This window comes from Lynx rufus, unplaced genomic scaffold (genome assembly GCF_022079265.1).
Source record: "Lynx rufus isolate CCGP_SWC_20201006 ecotype Redwood Valley unplaced genomic scaffold, mLynRuf1.p SCAF_7, whole genome shotgun sequence".
In the NCBI taxonomy this organism is placed as follows: domain Eukaryota; kingdom Metazoa; phylum Chordata; class Mammalia; order Carnivora; family Felidae; genus Lynx; species Lynx rufus.
The window spans coordinates 46,844,058-46,863,612 of NW_025814889.1; the positions used below are offsets into that span (position 1 = coordinate 46,844,058).

The window sequence follows — 19,555 nt, forward strand, 5'->3', positions numbered from 1 at the left end:
TGAGAGGGGCACAGAGAGAAAGAGAGAGGAAGAGAGAATCTTAAGCAGGCTCCATGCTCAGCGTGGACCCAGGGCTCGAGCCCACGACACTGAGATCCTGACCTGAGCCCAAATCCAGAGTCGGATGCTGACCCAACTGAGACACCCAGGCACCCTCTGGGTATATATTTTTAAATTTTTTTTTTAATGTTTATTTATTTTTGAGACAGAGAGAGACAGAGCATGAACGGGGGAGGGGCAGAGAGAGAGGGAGACACAGAATCGGAAGCAGGCTCCAGGCTCTGAGCCATCAGCCCAGAGCCCAACGCGGGGCTCGAACTCACGGACCGTGAGATCGTGACCTGAGCTGAAGTCGGACGCTTAACCGACTGAGCCACCCAGGCGCCCCTGGGTATATATTTTAAATGCACATGACATATTTTATACTTTTCCCACTCAGCACTAGGTTTTTGAGATCTGGCTGTATTGTTATAGGCCCATTTGCTCACACCATGGACACATTTTAATTATCCACTCTCCCAAGGATGCATACCAGCTGCCTCCAATAATATGAGCACTGTGGCACCGTGTGAGAACCTGCATGCTGGAGGATTGTGCTTGCTGGGCACAGCACCTGCAACATAAAATAACTTTTAATTTGCCTCAGTAGTGGCAGACTGTTTCCCAGAACAGCCTCATTGGCTACGCTTCCTCTGGACCTTTGCGTTTGCTGTTCCTTTAGTCTGAAATAATTGTCCCCTGGACTCTTCAAGGGACTGTCTTCTCACCAGTGAGATCTCAGCTCAATTATCACTGCTTCCCAGAGGCCTTGCCCAAGCTCACAGTTGTCCCCACAACCTGTCCTCCCCAGGTTACTCTCCATCATTTTTATTTGTTTGTTACATCATAGCATTTTTCACAGTTTGAAATTATCTGTGATCATTTATTCATTATCTGTCTTCTCCACAGCAACGGATGGTGTCCTGGCCACTAGGCATGTAGTATAGCCCTAGCATATGGTGGGCTCAACTGAGTAAATGAATGAAACAATTATAATAAGTAAATAGTATTGCAGTATCACCCTGTTCAATGCTGTATGATTGGAGAAGCAAGGAACATAACAGGTGTGAGAGGTGGGAATAACTTCTTATAAGGATCCTAAAGGACAGACAGGAGGCCCAGGTCATCAGTGCCTTCTGCACTCCTCTCAGTTCCACAAGCCTACACGTTAATATCCATCCCCTACCCCCTTTTTAAAACTAAGTTCCACAAGGCCTCAGCCCTCCGGCCGGCAAATCCCAACCAGTCCGCAGGGGGGCGCCCAGAACACGCTGGCCGGGGAGAACTAAAACTACATTTCCCGGCACGCCGTGCGCCGGAGACCCGCTTCCGGAGTGCGCGGAAGACATGGCGGCGCCCGAGGAGCACGATTCTCCGACTGAAGCGCCTCAGCCGGCGGTGCAAGAGGAGGAAACTAAAACTTTTAAAGATCTGGTGAGCGTGGATGACTCAGGCTTTTCTTTGTACTGCTGACACTGGGCGCAGGCAGAGTCCATTTGCCTTAGGTTCCGGCTAATAGTGTATAGACGCAGCTGGGGCCTAGCTTGGGTTTCCTTCAGAATTTCCGAAACTTGGGTTCCAGACGCTCTCCCTAAGCTTCTGGGTTTGGATGGTGGGAGGGCTGCCCGTCCCTGAGAGTCCCCATTTGCGCTTTTTTCCCTTTTGGTGTGGCGACGTTTGTATTTGTAAGTTCCCCCCTCCCCACCTCGGAGTAAGATGCAACGGGTTTGGATTCTGACCCAGTCACTTACTAGGGGCACGTTGTTACCTCGCGGTGCCTCACTTGCCACATCTGTAAATTGGGGGTAATAATACGTACTTCAGCGAATTGTGAGGCTTGAATGAAATAGTGCACGTGAAGAGCTTGGGTTTGTCTCTTTGAGTAGAAAGTGTTAAGTCTTGAAGTGCTACTATCTCCTAGTGCTCATAAAGAGCGGACCGAGTAGGCTCGCAATACTTCTTGAATCCAAGCGTAAGGGATGCACATGTCACCAGCAGGGTGGGTCCGACAGTCATTTAATTAGGATGGAGGCAGGGGCGCCTGGGTGGCCCAGTGGGTTAAGCAACCGACTGTGGCTCGGGTCACGATCTTGTGGTTCCCGGGTTCCAGCCTGGCTGCGGCTCTGTGCTGACAGCTCAGAGCTTGGAGCCTGCTTCGGATTTTGTGTTAACCCCCTCTCTGCCCCTCCCCTGCTCATGCTCTTTCTTTCTCTCAAAAATAAAATAAACATTAAAAAAAAAATTAGCTGGGAGGCAAGTGTGTGGGTTCCTCTTTGCTAAAGTGTATTTTTCTGAATTCTAAGGGTGTGACAGATGTGTTGTGTGAAGCTTGTGACCAGTTGGGATGGACAAAGCCCACAAAGATCCAGATTGAAGCTATTCCTTTGGCCTTACAAGGTAGGTTGAAATTAAACATGTGGCTTAATACAGGTTCAGTATGAAGTTATACTCAATCAACTACTTACCACTTTTGAGAGCTGTTGTTGTATACTTCAAGTAATATAAAAATATGGTCACTAAAGATACAAAATTTGTGGCTTATTGGCTTTTGAAAAAGTAATTCTGTTCTACTGAGCTTACTTTCTATAAGGAGATTTGTTGTTTGCAACAGGTGCTAACTTTAAGGACACACTGGATTAAAGTGTATGAACAAGAAACTTGTTAGGAATTATGAATCAATAAGTGCAGATTTACATAAGGGTGCCTGGAACACACATCAGTATCTAGAGGAGTGAGAGCTCTCGCTTTGTGAGACGTGTTTATCAGATTTTCAGAAGAATGGCTAACATGTTTGATGACTAGTGGGACTGAAACTAACAGGGTGAACTTTCATGGGAGTAGAGGTAAAGTCCTGCTCTTAGATTCCCAAAGCCCAGCTTCACAGTGTTAGGGTTGGTGGTAAAAGAGACCTAGCAATGTTCACTGAAATTCATTAAGTTCCATAGAGAAAATGAATGGAATCTTAGCTACATTAGTATAAGAGATTTTCCAGGCAAGCAAAAAAAAAGAAAAAAAAAAAGAAAAAAAATGTATGAACGTATCTGTATGTAGAATTTACCCCTCACTCTGAATTCCTCTCCCATATATCCCAAGTTAAGAACTCTTGAACTAGCTCTAGTGAGAGAAATGCCTTTGCTGGTTAGAACACATCTAGAATATTATGCTTAGTTCTGGGGCCCAGTTTTGAGGGACCAAGAGTGGCAGTGAGTGTGGTACAGTAACAAGAATAGTCCTAAATAGTTAAAGGAGCTTGAGTGCACTCAGTCTGCAGAAGAGTAGATCTGGATGGGATATGGTAATTGGCTTCAGTGATTTGGAGAGCTGTCACGTGGAAAAGTAATTAGACTTACTCTATGAAATTCCATTTGCTCCTTCTATAAATAGTAAGTATCTGATACAAGTGTAAGGCATCAGAAGTTAAGATTCTGCCCACTCTAAGAACTTAGAGTCTAGTAAGGAGATAATTATAAATCTATTACAAAGTGAACTGGGACATAAGAAAGTTACATTCCAAGTGCACTGAGGGAGGAGAAGAGATTACTACTCATTGGAATGGACTAGAGTAAACTTTAGTTTTTGGCTGGAAAGGTTGGAAGGACATTCAAGCGGAACCTTGAAGACTGAATAAGATTTAGACATTCGTGCATGATGGGAGGGGAGGACCTTCTAGGCATAGGGAACAATATGAAAAAAAAGCTAAGGAGGCTGGAACACATGGGCATGTGTGGAGGCTTGCAACTACTTAGTAGAGAATAGGGAAAGGATTAGTAAAGTCTTTGGGGCCAGATTATGCAGGACTTAAATGTGGGTAAAGGAATTTGGTCTTTGTTCCATGGGCAGTGGAGTGCCTTTGGGGATTAGTTTTTTAGCAGGAGAATAAAATGCTTAGAGTTGTTTTCTTGGACTATTAATCTCATAGCTTTATAAGGAAATTTAGAGATGAGAGACAAGAGGCTGGGAGACCAATTAGGAGGGCATTGCGGTAATTTTGGCAGTAAATAAAGGGTAGGGTAGAGGTAGTGAGAAAGAAAAATGATAGAAAAGGAGTCATCATGATTTTATAACTAGTTAGTTAATGGAAGGCAAGGGGTAGGGAAATCTAGGATTGTTGCCTGTGTGTTTAGGACATATTACTGGTGTAAAAAGGGAACATAGGAGGAGAAATAATTTCAGGAAAGAGGAGTTCAGTTGGAAATAATTGATTTCGGGCATCAAAGAAATAGACTTGACTGACGCACAGGTGGAATCTGGGAATTAGAGCTTGATTAAGGGTCCAGAACTGGATGCAGATACCACATCCAAAGAGAAGTTGTAGCTGAAACTGTGGAAATGGCTGAGGTTGCCACGTAGGGTCAAGAGATGACAGGGGGAGAAATGGAGACTCAATAACAGGTTGAAAATCATGAGAGGACAGTTTCATACAAATTAGGTAAGGGAGAGTGTTTTAGGGAGGGGGCCGTAAACACTTTCAAGTTGTCTAGAGACGCTAAGAGGATAAGGATTGTGTAAAGGCCATTAGTGGGGAAGAAGTTTCGGCAGTCAGAAGTACTGGAATTGCTTTAAAAAGCATAAAGAAGGGTTGGTGCTTTCTGGCATTTTCCTGCCTGCCCTACAGCATGTGTTGGAAGAATGAACCCAAATTAGGTGGTGGTAATAATCCTTAAATTATTTATAATGTTTTCAGTAAAAAGTTTGTATTTAATGCAGAGAAAGTAGGAGTCCATGAAAGATTACTAGGAACTGAGTAATGTGACTGACATAATCATCATGGAAAGTATTCTTATTCTTTTTTTTTTTTAAATTTTTTTTTTTTTCAACGTTTATTTATTTTTGGGACAGAGAGAGACACAGCATGAACGGGGGAGGGGCAGAGAGAGAGGGAGACACAGCATCGGAAACAGGCTCCAGGCTCTGAGCCATCAGCCCAGAGCCCGACGCGGGGCTCGAACCCACGGACCGCGAGATCGTGACCTGGCTGAAGTCAGACGCTTAACCGACTGCGCCACCCAGGCGCCCCGAAAGTATTCTTATTCTTGAGGTTATTTCATTCTAAGGAGTAGTTTACAAATGCTTCATTTAAAAAACCTATAGACGCTGGCTCTAAGCAAGAGATTTAAATAATCTAACAAAGTTTTTCTTTTGTCTTCTCTTAACTTTAAAATTTAGTTTGAGTACTAATGATGGTGTCAGTTTCTACAAAATTGTGGCATCCTGGGTCCATCCATTGTTCTTAAACTTATAACAATTCTGAAAGGCAGGAATGATTATTTTATTGGTGATGGCCAGTGGATTAAGTACCATGGGTGGGTGCACATAACTTGTTATCAGTAGAGCTAGAATTTGAATAATAGGATGTTCTAGTGAAAAGCCTGTGTTCTTGGCCCTATATTATAGTGTTACAGTGGGGAGAGCAAAATCTTTTGATGATTTTTGAGGATGCTTTTCTTCCCATCTGTTTCATGTATTAAGTTTATTTTTCAAAAAAATTTTTTAACATTTTAATCTATTTTTTGAGAGACAGAGCACGAACGGGGGAGGGACAGAGAGAGAGGGAGACACAGAATCCGAAGCAGGCTCCAGGCACCAATCTGTCAGCACAGAGCCCGATGGGGGCTTGAACCCACCATCCGTGAGATCATGACCTGAGCTGAAGTCGGACGCTTAACCGACTGAGCCACCCAGGCACTCCATATTAAGTTTATTTTTAATTCAGAGATCACTCAAAGTCCTCTACGAATTTCAGACAGTTTTTTGAATGGCTGCCATGTACCAAGTAGTTGTGTTAGGTGCTAGCAGTGTGGCAGGTGAATGAATTTATTCCTGCTCCTCTTACTGGGTGTTCATTCTACACAGATACTACCACTGGAAAGGCTTACAGGTTGTGAGAAGAAGAAAGGAGATAATAGAGAAAAATAGTTTCACAAAGTGAATATTGCTTTGTGGGCGGTGGGCATTACAGCCACATGGATTGAGAGACTTAAGCTCCTTTATTTCCCTAAATCTTTCCTGTATACCCCTTTCTTCTGAAATTTTAAGACTTCCCTTGAAAGAAAAGGGGAACAGATCCCAGTGGGTGTGTTTTTGTTTTTGTTCTTGTTCTTGTTTTTGTTTTTGTTTTCCTGTTCTAGAAGGTGTGTTGTACCCAGGCAGGGAGGGCAGAATCCCCCCAAAGTTGGGGAATAAAAGGCTTTGGAAGCCCTTAGCTCACAAATAGGTAGAGGCTGTTGCAATGCATTATCACTTACCCTACAACAACAATAAAGTTAGTAAATGAGGGAGAAATTTTATCCGTATATTGTCATTTGTTGCTCTGACCTTTACAAAATTAGTGCATTGTCTGGTCTGACTTATAATTCACATCTACACCTGTACTTTTATAGGTAACATCGATGTTACTGTTTAGAAGGGTAAATGGTAGAATTCACTAGACTATGGAGTTGTTTGCTCTGGCTTGGCAGGATCCTAGTTTAAGTGATCAGTGTCTAAAAGACGGATGTTGAGAAGTCTGCTCTACTTGATATCAATCACTCTCCTTTCTTGAGCTCTCTTCCTCCTCAATTTCAAGTCAGTATTATCTTCTGTCTTTCCAGCTATTCTTTATGAGATTCTTCTGGTTCCTTTCCTTTTTCCTTGTAAGGTTAATTCTATCTTTATCCTTTTTTTTTTCCTCACTCTGAAAACACTACTAAGATTTCTCATCCAGTCCTGAAGCTTTAACACTATCTGCATCAGTGAGTCTCAGCCAGTGCTCATCAGAATTACCTGTCTTACTTGTAAAACAGTAGAGATTTCTAGAGTCACTGAATCAGAATTTCCACATGTGTGACTTGGGCATGTGTAGGTATAAGAATCCCATAGGTTATTCTGATGTGTCTGCCCTTGGGGGAGCAAAACTGTTAGGATGCTCCCACTTCTGTGTTTATAGCCTGTACTTCTCTGCTGAGCTCCAAACAAGTGCGTCCAACTGGTTTTTAGATATTTCTCTCTGAGCCTGTTGCAGAAACCTCAAGTTCCTATGTTCAAACCAGAGTCATTGTTTTCCTCACCAGAGCTAATTTTCTATATGCCCTTAGAAACCCATGTGTCAACCACATTTTCTTTCATTACTTTGTACATCTCACTTGTTTTTATCCTCACTGTCTTGCCTTAGTTCAGACCACCATACTAACTCCCCTGGTATCCTAACTGAGCTCTTACTTTCCTGTGTGTTCCCCATTCTGTTAAGGTCATCTTAGGTCATAAGGAAGAGAGTCACTCAGGTAACCTCGGAGAAAAGGGGTTTATTGTAGGGTTAATCTCTAGGTAAGGAAATCTCAGCAGTTCTATACAGTCAGGGAACAATGTGAGCATCAACCGTGGAGGTCATTATCACTAGGAAGCAATCTCAGCAGGCGCTGTTGGAGTGCACAGCTACCTTGTGAGCTGCAGCCAGCCAGCCTAGAGATGGTGGCCTTGGTTCGGGAGTTAATTTCCAAATCTTATAGTTACGGCTTGATTGGTGATAACAGACCATGGGGACCTCTTCTTAAGGGATTACTTACGGCATTCTTCCCTCAGAAGAAGCAGTGTAAATGCATGTACTGTTGAGCTCCTTGGCTCATTATGCCATCAGGCATAGGGATTATCTTCCTAAGGAGTAACATTGATTGTCATGTTCCCTGCTTAAAATCCTTTAATTCTCTTTCTTACAGGAAGACATCAAAACACCCTATCATGGCTTATGAGTTTCTTTTCTAGCCTCATTCTTCTCCCTCTCCCTCCTTAACATTTCTGTGTTCCTGCCACATTGTACTTCTCACTCTCCCTGCACGTGGCTGTGTTCTTTACAGCCTCCGTCCTCTGTTCTCTTATAGGAATGTGCTTCCTTTCTTTCTTTGCTTAATTCCAGATTTAATTTACTCATCAGGTCTGTTAGCCTTTCCTGACTCCCCTGGGCAGTGAGTTACTCCTTCCTTTGTGTTCTCACTGTATGTTGTAGGGGCCTGTTGTAAAGCCCTTATCACATTATATCATATTTGTGTATGTCACCCCTGGGTTTTAAGCTTACCTAGGACAGAGACTATGTCTTCTGTCTGTTCAACCTTCCTCTCCCTCCAGTTCATCAAATATTTATTCACTGTCTACTTTGTGCCCACGTTGTGTCATTGTAGAAAAAGGGAAATAATGCGGAGAGCGTTTCTTTGCTGTTAGAGGTTTTCTTTTTCTTCCTAGGTCGTGATATCATCGGGCTGGCAGAAACTGGCTCTGGAAAAACGGGTGCCTTCGCTTTGCCCATTCTGAATGCACTGTTGGAGACGCCCCAGCGATTGTTTGCCTTAGTTCTCACGCCCACTCGGGAGTTGGCCTTTCAGATCTCAGAGCAGTTTGAAGCCCTGGGGTCTTCCATTGGTGTGCAAAGCGGTAAGTGTCTGACAGGAAAGGAACTGTAGAGTTTCTTCACAAGTTGAGAATGAATGGAAAAGGAGAATAGAAGCAAATATTATTAACATGACTTTATTGACCTTAAGAGCGAATTTGGTATTTTAGCTTTAGGGAAAGTTATACGGGAAGAAAAATTTAAGTAGAAATCTAGCACTGGCTTAAAACGTATTCAGTGAACTGTGGAAAAAATTGAGGGTCTCTGTTCTGTATTCTTTTTGTTTCTGTAGCTGTGATTGTAGGTGGAATCGATTCAATGTCCCAGTCTCTGGCCCTGGCGAAAAAACCACATGTAATAATAGGTGAGTAATTGACAACGGTAAAAGGCACTGACAACGATGAATTGGAGAAGATCTGTCCATGTTGCATAAAACTTATTTGTGTAGAAAGATTTTGAAGAAAGGATTTTTGTGGTCTTGTTTTATTTTTTAATTTCCGAAATTTTGGGGGGCTTGGTGGGTGGGGTGGTTGGTAACTTTTCTTTTTGTCCTAGTTCTTAAACATTGCCCTTTCTCTTCAACCTTTCTTGATAGCAACTCCTGGTCGACTGATAGACCACTTGGAAAATACAAAAGGTTTCAACTTAAGAGCCCTCAAATACTTGGTGATGGATGAGGCAGACCGAATATTGAATATGGATTTTGAGACAGAGGTGAGCACCCAGTTTCTTTCCTCATTGTAGGACATCTCAAGTGCCCTCTTTCAAACTTCGGTTCATTGCACAACTGCTTTGTGGAATACTATATCATTATCAGTTAATTTAAACATTTCTGCTGCCTTTTTTTCATTCTTGGTGTTCCTCACGTTGTCAGTGCCTCAGTATCCTCTAGAGAATATAGTCTGACTGTAGTTTTAGAGATGAGAAATTTCTACCAGATTTCGTTTCTATTTTATTTGATATATACCTCTTTCGTATACCTTGAAATATTTTTATTTTCTGTCATCATAGCTGACCCACTCATAACTTAGTTGATGAACACTTTTGACTTTTCTCTTAGATTAGCTCTACTGTAATTTAAACTGTTCTTTTCTCTGAGTGGCATTTTTTTAAAACAGCATATAGTATGGTACAAATAATAAATATTCAATAAATTTTAGCTGAATTGAATGGAATTTTTGAGTTCCCAAATTCCCACAGTGATATAGTTTTTCATTCTCTGCTTCACAAAGAGCATTTGTCAATATCCACTCTAAATGTTACGTTGGTATCCTTTCTTTGTGCCTTAGGTTGACAAGATCCTCAAAGTGATTCCCCGAGATCGGAAAACGTTTCTCTTCTCGGCCACCATGACCAAGAAGGTGAAGTTTTCTAGGACTTCTGATTTCTTCTTTATTAAGTGATAAGTAAAAACAGCATTTAGGAATCAGTGTACTATTCCAGGTTTTTTTCTGCAGGTGCAAAAACTTCAGCGAGCAGCACTGAAGAATCCTGTGAAATGTGCTGTTTCCTCCAAATACCAGACAGTTGAGAAATTACAGCAATATTACCTTTTTATTCCTTCTAAATTCAAGGTAAAGTGTTTACTTTGATCGTTCCTGCCTCTCCCTCTCCTTCCTCACTAAAGCATCTGAAAGTGTGTCCACTTTTGATTAGCTAAGAGTTGTGCTACTGTTTGTTTTAGAACACATACTGTGCTTATATTTATCACTGATAAAGTCAAACATTCCGGGAATTCACAGCATGCTAAACCACAATAATGAAGTCATGATGTAATTCCTTTCCAGCCCCATTCTTGAAGTAGTTTTTCTTTTGTCTCCTGATTATGTGGCTTTTTTATAGGGAAGGGACCCTCGTTTTATGCTTTGATGTAGGGACTTTTCCTGGTTGCTGAGTATAGATTTCCTTGTGCTTGGCTTCAGGCATGTGAAATTCATGGTTCACAGAGATGATAATGCTGCTTCAGGAGTGCAAACTGGCAGCTGGGGTCTGGGTAATTGAGAGTCAACTATAGGCTTAGGTTTTTAGATAATTTATATTCCCGGAACTCCAGTCTTTTCTTCCAGATCAGTTACTTACATTGATTGTTTTGGGTTTGTAACTTAGGATACCTACCTGGTTTACATTCTAAATGAACTGGCTGGAAACTCCTTTATGATATTCTGCAGCACCTGTAACAATACTCAGAGAACAGCTTTGCTGCTTCGAAATCTTGGATTCACTGCTATCCCCCTCCATGGACAGATGAGTCAGGTAAAGATTCTTCGGCATCATTAGTGGTGAAACGGTGGTGTGAAAAGGGTAAAGCTTATAGCAGTAGTTCTGTACAATAACAACATGAGGTGTTCATGCATCTTTTCAGAATTGTTTTGATTTTATGGGCTTTAAAGTGTTGCTCTAGTTGCTTACTTCCTCCTTTTAGGATAGTAAGAGGCTCAAATTAGAAGATTTCATAGTTATTTGTCTGGTATGGAAGCTTTTCAGTTGATTTATTCAGCCCTAGTGCTAACGTTGATTCTTTGGTCTCTAAAGATGTTTAATAAATTATTTTTCAACTATCTGTCATGTTAAACAATCCCCGTTTCCTGTTAGTATTTTCTAACCTCGTCTTAAATATTTTTTTGTTGCTTCCATGTTTCCTTCTGATCTGTGGAGCCTAGTTTGGACTTAGGGGAAACATCCTTTTAAAAATTTCTGTCTTGGTTCTTATATTTAGTGTTTCTAGTTTGTGTGTCTTAGATTCTGAGATTCCTTAGTTTATCAAGATTAACATTCTTTTCATTTCTTTTCATCATGTCAGAGCAAACGCTTAGGATCCCTTAATAAGTTTAAGGCAAAGGCTCGTTCTATTCTTCTAGCAACTGATGTTGCAAGCCGAGGTTTGGACATACCTCATGTGGATGTAGTTGTTAACTTTGACATTCCTACCCATTCCAAGGTGAGTCCCATTGCTGACCTGACTTTCTTTAAAGAAAATTTTTTTTTAATGTTGATTTGATGTGTAATGTTTTTTTTTGAGAGAGAGACAGAATGTGAATGGGGGAGGAGGAGAGAGAGGGAGACACAGAATCTGAGGAAGGCTCCAGACTCTTGAGCTGTCAGCACAGAGCCCCATGTGGGGCATGAACCCACAAACTATGAGATCATGACCTGAGCCAAAGTCGGACACTCAACTGACTCAGCCACCCAGGTGTCCCTGCTGACTTGACTTTCTAGTTTTGAACTGTATTTCTTTCTTTCTTTTTTTTTTTTAAATTGAGGTATAATTGACATAAAAGATTAGTTTTAGTTGTATAACATAATGGTATGCTGTTTGTATGTATCACAAAATGATTGCCACAAGTCTAGTTACCATACATTGTTATGAGTTTTTTTTCTTGCACTGAGAACTTTTAAGGTCTACTCTCTTAGCAGCTTTCAAATGTGTAATATAGTATTATTAACTATTTTTGCTATGCTGTACATTTCACTCCCATGGCTTACTTGTATTATAACTTGAGGTTTGTACTTTCTGACTCCCTTCACCCAGTTGATTCCCTACTCCCATTATTTCCACCTTTGGAAACCACCAAATATGTTGTCTATGTTATGAGCTCAGTTTGTTTTTTTTTTAGATTCCACATATAAGTTAGATCATACAGTATTTATTTTTCTCAGACTTATTTCACTTAGCATAATGTCTTTAACGTCCATCTCTATTATTGCAGATGGTAAGATTCAACTCTTTTTTATGGCTGAATAATATTCCAGTGCGTCCAAAGTGTATTTTTTAAGAATATTCTTTTTTTTTTTTTTTAATGTTTACTTATTTATTTTGAGAGGGAAGGAGAGAATCCCAAGCAGGCTCTGTTGCTGTCAGAGCAGAGCCCTACATGGGACTCGATCCCATGACTGCAAGATCATGACCTGAGCTGAAATCAAGAGTCAGATGCTTAACTGATTGGGCCACCCAGACGCCCCTCCAAAGTGTGTTTCTTAATGGAATGTTTTCTGTATCCTTTTTTTTTCTTCTTAATCCTTTATTGGTTAAGTATCAAAAACTGGGAAAGCTCTTGATTTATTTATTCTCGTTATCTTGCATGTGCCTGAGGATGTGATATTAATAAATGTGAATGAAGGTAGCCAAAGAGAGGTGTGAGATCACAGGAGTAGATGCAGCACGTGCTGATCTTTGTCAGTCTTACTTCTTCAGAGTCGTCAGCTTGTGGTTCTCAGTGTATCTCAGGGTTTCTCAGCCTTGGCACTATTAATGTTTTGGGCGAGCAGATTCTTTGCTGTGGGGCTGTCCTTCGCATTGTAGGATGCTTAGCAGCATTCCTGGCCTCTACCCATAGGTGACATTATGACAACCGCATATGTGTTCTGACATTTCCAAATATCCCTGGGGAGGACAGAATTGCCCCCAGAACAGCTAGTATCTCTTGGCTTTGTATTTAACTGCTGTAGACAAGGTGCTGTCTCATTTGATTTTCCCAATAACTCTGAGTGTGGGCATGTGTTTCTATCCCTGTTTTATAGATAGAAACCAAGATTCGAAGAGGCTATGTGACTTGTAGATAGTTGTGTAGCTGGTAGGTGGTAAGACCAGAGCCATGATGCAGGTCTGCCTCTAGATCCAGTGCTGTTTTTCTCTAGACCATGTTGTCTGCAGCCATGTAGATATGCTTTAGATTTGTCTTTCTGTAAAGAAAAGAGAGTCAGTTTTGTGCTGCAAGGAAAATAAAAAAGATGAAGTAGATTTATCTGAACAAATTGCCCAGTCCATTTTTCCATGTTTCAACATGAGTGTATTTCCTTTCAGAAGTTTGCAGTAAGACTTTGTGTTCATAGTTTTTTATTTAAATTTTATGTAACTCGGGTTTATTTATGCTTTTTTTCTCAGGATTATATCCATCGAGTAGGTCGAACCGCTCGAGCTGGGCGTTCTGGAAAGGCTATCACCTTTGTCACACAGTAAGCAAATTGACTTCAGGGGCAGAACAATGCAGAGAAAAGAGCAGAGCTTTGGTGCAGACTGATTTGGTGGCCTGACTTTGCCACTTACTGTAATAGTCATTTAACCTCCTTCACGTTGTTTTCAGCATTTGTACAATGCAAATAATGGTATCTACTTACCAGAGCATTAATGAAGATTATATACATATGTACATATATACATGTATCCTATGTATACATATATATATATATATATATATATATATGTATGATCTAGTGTAGCATTTGGCATATAGAAACACACAAACCCTTGCTCCTTCTTTCAACTGCTGAAGCTGGAGAGTAGTGACTTTTCCCTCAACTCAGAGTATTAGAATAATTATTTTGATTTTGTTTAAAAAACTTTAGGGGCGCCTGGGTGGCTCAGTCGGTTAAGCGTCCGACTTTGGCTCAGGTCACGATCTGTGAGTTCGAGCCCTTTGTTGGGCTCTGTGCTGACTGCTCAGAGCCTGGAGCCTGTTTCAGATTCTGTGTCTCCCTCTCTCTCTGACTCTCCCCCGTTCATGCTCTGTCTCTCTCTGTCCCAAAAATAAATAAACGTTAAAAAAATTAAAAAAAAATAAATAAAAAACTTTAATGTTTATTTTTGACAGACAGAGCATTAGCAGGGGAGGGGCAGAGAGAGAGGGAGACACAGAATCCGAAGCAGGCTCCAGGCTCCGAGCTGTCAGCACAGAGCCTGACATGGGGCTCCAGCACAAACCACGAGATCATGACTGGAGCCGAAGTCAAACACTTAACTGACTGAGCCACCCAGGCGCCCCGATTTTGTTTTTAGAGAGACAAAATTTTGGCTTTTCTGGGAGTAAAAATATGTTGGGTGATCTTCTAGTGGGCTGTGTACCGAGGATTGCTCTAATCAGTATTCTGGATTCAGTATTGTTTAACACTTGCGTCAGTTGCCTCATTCCGCATAATGTGTAGTTTGGGAATGGACAGACATCCGCGTTGTCAGCCAGCCAAAACCACACCAATTTTCCTTCCTCAGGTATGATGTAGAACTCTTCCAGCGCATAGAACACTTAATTGGGAAGAAACTGCCTGTCTTTCCAACACAGGATGATGAGGTTATGATGCTGACAGAGCGTGTCACTGAAGCCCAAAGATTTGCCCGAATGGTATGCAACTTACTTTTTCACCAACTTTTATGCAAGTAATGGTAACTACGTGCTAGATGCTGTTGGATTAATCCTCATAACTAACTGCAGGAAGTATTATTTTATTCTAAATTTAAGATGAGCATACTAACGTGTAGAGATGGTAGGTAATTTGAATCGAGGTCTGGACTCAGTCTGACCACAGTGACCACATGCTCAGCCACTGTTCATGTTTCACATGTGGCAAGAAAACCTCTGGACTCGAGATCAGAAGACCCAGCTGTGAATTGGACATTGTGGTTTGAACAATGCGTCTGACCTCTCGGAATCAGTTCCTTGCCTGTAAATTGGAAATAACAGTTACCTTGATCCTTATAGGGGTTTTTTGGGCATCAGATAAGCTAATGTGAACTGCGTAGTAACTAACAGTAAGTAGCAGTAATAATAATGGTGAGGATGGGAAGACTGTAAAAGAGAATCCTAGCAAGTGCTGTCTGCTCCCTAGAGTTCTAGTCTGAGGGATGAAGAAACTTTGCCCCTGGGCTGCTTTCTGAGTAGCTGAGGCGTGGACTTGTGTTTTTCTGCTCACATAGAACTCTCATTTGGTATTTTGGTTTATAAAAGTATTAGATATACATTGGAAAGAATTTCAGAAAATATGGAAAAGATTAAAATAGTAAATGAGACATATGAGTTATCCCCCACGGCGAACATTTGGCTCTTGATAACATTTGGCTATTTTTCTTTTTTTAGCCATAATTAGATGTTATCTAATTGTATATGATTAACATTTTTTCTATTTTAACAAATATAGAGCAATGTGATCACTTCTCAGTGGCTACAAAAAATTCCATTATAAATATATAACATGACTTACATGGGTGTATATTTATGTTTTTTCACATGTTTTGTGTTTTAACTAGTACCATGTTGGACATCCTAGTATGTGCAACTTTGTGTACTCGTTTCCTTAGAATAAATTCCTAAAAGTAGAATTAGTTGTCGGGCCGAGGAGTAAATGGAGTTAAAATTTGAATTCATACAGAATACCAGATTTCTCCCTCTCCCACCCAGAAGAGCTGTTGGCGACAGTTTATGTGGGTGTCCCCACACCTTGACAAATACTAGGTATTACCATTCTCTTAAATCTTTGCTGGCCTGCCATGTGTAAATAATAGCTTACTGTTTTAATTTTCATGTAAACATTTTTGTGTATTGGGGTTTTGGTCTTCTCCCTTTGTTAGTGTGAGGTATTAGGGAGTTATGTAGTGGTTTTTTTTTTTTTTTGGTTTATTTTTGAGAGAGAAAGAGAGAGCGTGAGTGGGGGAGGGGCAGAGAGTAGGAGACACAGAAATCGAAGCAGGCTCCAGGAGTTGCCAGCACAGAGCCCAACACGGGGCTTGAACTCAAGAACTGCAAGATCATGACCTGAGCTGAAGTCAGCTGCTTAACCGACTGAGCCACCCAGGTGCCCCGGTGTTGGATTTTAAGGAGAGGAGAGCAGGATGTGTTACCCTCAGTGACAGTAATTCATTTTCAATCCCATCCTTTCTCTTTTCTTGCAGGAGTTAAGGGAGCATGGAGAAAAGAAGAAACGCGTGCGGGAGGACACTGGGGACAATGACGACACAGAGGGTGCTATGGGTGTCAGGAACAAGGTCGCTGGAGGAAAAATGAAGAAACGGAAAGGCCGTTAATTTCTTTTATAAAGACTTGATTTCAGCCTTTTGTTTCGTATAAGGGGATTGTAGAAGAGGATGAAGCCCCCTCCAGCACAGTTCCTCAGACCGAAATCTGTCACAGTGATGTCGAGAACCTGCTCATCTACTTGAGCACTCGCTTTCCTTCCGTAGGGTGCCATTACCGCACACACTTTACGGTGCTCGTGTCAGCTTTGGTTTCTTGGTCACGAGATGAGTAGGATGTGTTCTTTTATCACTTCACACAGACCTTTTGTTTTTTCAGCTGCAAGTCAAGGACTAGGTTGATGGAGCCCTGGACCTGTATTTGTAAAGGGAAGAAGCTTCTGTATTTGTAAAACTGGTGATACTTAAGCAATCTCAGCTTGTGCTTCATTAGACCAAATGTGGACTAATAAATTTGCCTACTATTTTTAAAAGATTCAAACTCTTTGAAAACCTTTACGGGTTGAGGGACTTTACAGATTTAAGTAAGATCTTGCTAATAGGTAAGAAATTGACAGTGGCAGTTATGTGGCAAAATCATTGCTTTTTCTTAATTAAGGTAAACATTATTTATGATTTTTAAAGATCTGCAAAGGAACGAGGTGATGGATGGCTTTGAATGGGAAGTCCTGCTTAAAAGGTGGTTGTGTTTTTCTTGGGGATGGATCAAAGGCCTTAAGTAAGACTGCAGAGTGTCTTAGATCCCTAGGTACATTCACTTCCCTGACTGCTCGGTTTAAGAAGACTGCTTTTGGGTTAGGAAGAAGACTGCTCGGGTTAGGAAGACTGGTTTCTTTTCTTTTGTCTCCATCTATATGGCTACATAACTCAGAATATGTAAAGCTGGATCATCAGCTCCTGGAGAGAAAATAGACCGTGGCTCTGTAGAGACTGGGTCAGATAGGGGAAAGTTGATGGAAATCAGAAACAGCTGTGAGCTTCACGGTCATGAACAGTCTTGTGCCCTGAAGACTTTCAACTCATAGAAGATGCCTAATCATTTTTGTCATTTATTAGAAGAGAAAGGGTCTGAATTGGCAGAACCAGGGTGAAGAGATTCCAGTGGTTTAAGATTGAGTTTTGAAGAGAAACGTTCTATGTATATCTTAATGGAAAGTGCGTCTTAGAGTCAAAGTATCTGGCAAGAAGTGAAAAATAGATGTCAGTAAACTTCTCTGTGGTAGTCAGGTGTGGATGGTTACTTGCAGGAAGATCTTTATAAATATAGGGGACATTCTGCCAGAAACGTATCCTAAGAGAAATGCCTGTGGATAAGGCATTTATAATTAATTGAAATCTAAACACATGGATTATTTTGTTTAGGTTGCTCCAAATTTCATTGCTCCTTGTTATGGTGCATTTGAGCGAAGGTTAAATTAGAAAAATTAGGAGTCAGTAAGAAAGAAGGAAAGGAGAAAAAGGGTGGAAGAAAAGCAGGAGTCAAGTAGTTGAGTGGGGGCCATAACTGTGACTTTGTTTTGAATTGTGGGTATGATTGGAGGCTAATTCTCCCTGAATGTTGTATTTTCCAGATGGAACTTTCTGCAGTGGCTTGGATAATAGCAACACTTTCTCTCTGAGCCTTTGGGTAAAAGTGAATGGAGGGTTGCTGTTGTCATTCATTGGAGGACTTCAGAAGCAAGCTGACATTGAATTGGGGTGTGGGTGGTGGGTAAGGAGAAGAGATTGGAATTATCCTGAAGGTGTCTGAACTTTCTAAAAAAGTGGAGTCTCTCACATAGGGTCCGTAGACCCCTGAAGTATGTGCCTATTTCTGGGGAGACTGAAAGGGTTAAAAACTGCTCTAAAGCTTAGCTGTTGTCTCTAAAGTATACATGTAATTATGCTTTGCTAGGATGGGACGATAGGATACTAAGCAAAGAAATGTGGATGATGCGTCTTTAGGCATATTAGTAGGTCCAGACTGTAAGCTAGAGTCCTACACAGAACAAATAAAGATACTACTGTGGAGGACAGGAGGCACAGAAATAAATGAATGTGATCTGTTAGTAAATGAGGACAGAGCTGTGAGTTTGTGCTACTATTTAGATCTGTTCTTCATGTTCCCTTATCCTCTAAGGTAACGTTGCGAAGTCTTGCTGCTGAAACCCTCATCAAGATGTATGTTAGTTTCCTAGGGCTGCCATAACAAAGTCCTACAAACTGGGTGGCTTAAAACAACAGAAATTGATTGGCTCACGGTTCTGGCAACTGGAAGTCTGAGATGGTGTTAGCAGGGCCATGCATCATCTGAAACCTCTAGAGAAGACTCCTTGCCTCTTCCTAGCTTCTGGTGGTTGCTGGCAGTCCTTGGTGTCGCTTGGCCTGTGGCAACATAACTCTAATCTCTGCCTCCCTCTCGATGTAACCTTCCTCATGTGTCTGTGTCTTCACATGGCCTTCCTCTAAGGATACCAGTCATTGGATTTAGGGTGCACCCTAATCCAGTGTGACCTCATCATAACCAATTATATCTGCAAAGACCCTATTTCCAAATAAGGTCACACTCTGGAGTTCTAGGTAGACACAAATTTTAGGGGAAGATTATTAATCCAGTACAGACCATCTTTCTGTACTGCTATATTCTTTGGGGTTTAAGACTGCATTGTGGAATAGAAATGGCAGATAGAGTTGATTACAAAGAAAGTGGAGAAAAGACAGAAGGTAGGTCTTCAGAAATAGTAAGATGGGTAGACGTATAGAAGTTTAAAATGACATTCTTTTAAATGAAATGTAAATTATTTTTGCAGTCAGTGTACCAGAGGCTCTAGTTTCAGGAGTAGGAAGGGTGTTTCTGGCCTTTTTTCTGTTTCCTTCTTGATATAATCCCTTAGTTCTGCTTTCCTGATTTAAGAAACAGAGCTTCAAAATAACCCACCAACCTCTCTCCCTCCCCTAATTGCAAACAATTCCCACGCCTAATTTTTATGCCTTTAAAAAAAAAAAATATATATATATATATATATATATTTTTCAATATGTGAAGTTTATTGTCAAATTGGTTTCCATACGACACCCAATGCTCATCCCAAAAGGTGCCCTCCTCAATACCCATCACCCACCCTCCCCTCCCTCCCACCCCCCCCATCAACCCTCAGTTTGTTCTCAGTTTTTAAGAGTCTCTTCTGCTTTGGCTCTCTCCCACTCTAACCTCCTTTTTTTTTTTTTTTTTTTCCCTTTTCCTTCCCCTCCCCTATGGGTTTCTGTTAAGTTTCTCAGGATCCACATAAGAGTGAAACCATATGGTATCTGTCTTTCTCTGTATGGCTCATTTCACTTAGCATAATACTCTCCAGTTCCATCCACGTTGCTACAAAGGGCCATATTTCATTCTTTCTCATTGCCACGTAGTACTCCATTGTGTATATAAACCACAATTTCTT

General features: G+C 41.1%; 1 protein-coding gene across 1 annotated transcript; it reads left to right on the forward strand.

Moving 5' to 3' along the window:
- Nucleotides 1-1,380: 1,380 nt before the first annotated feature.
- Nucleotides 1,381-18,554, forward strand: DDX47 (DEAD-box helicase 47). Its single transcript, XM_047066767.1, has 12 exons — nt 1,381-1,473; nt 2,343-2,436; nt 8,251-8,439; nt 8,688-8,759; nt 8,991-9,109; nt 9,685-9,756; nt 9,853-9,969; nt 10,502-10,648; nt 11,196-11,333; nt 13,278-13,348; nt 14,379-14,508; nt 16,053-18,554. The coding sequence occupies exons 1-12, from the start codon at nt 1,387-1,389 to the stop codon at nt 16,182-16,184; spliced, it is 1,368 nt and encodes a 455-aa protein (XP_046922723.1). The 5' UTR covers nt 1,381-1,386; the 3' UTR covers nt 16,185-18,554.
- The last annotated feature ends 1,001 nt before the right edge of the window (nt 18,555-19,555 follow it).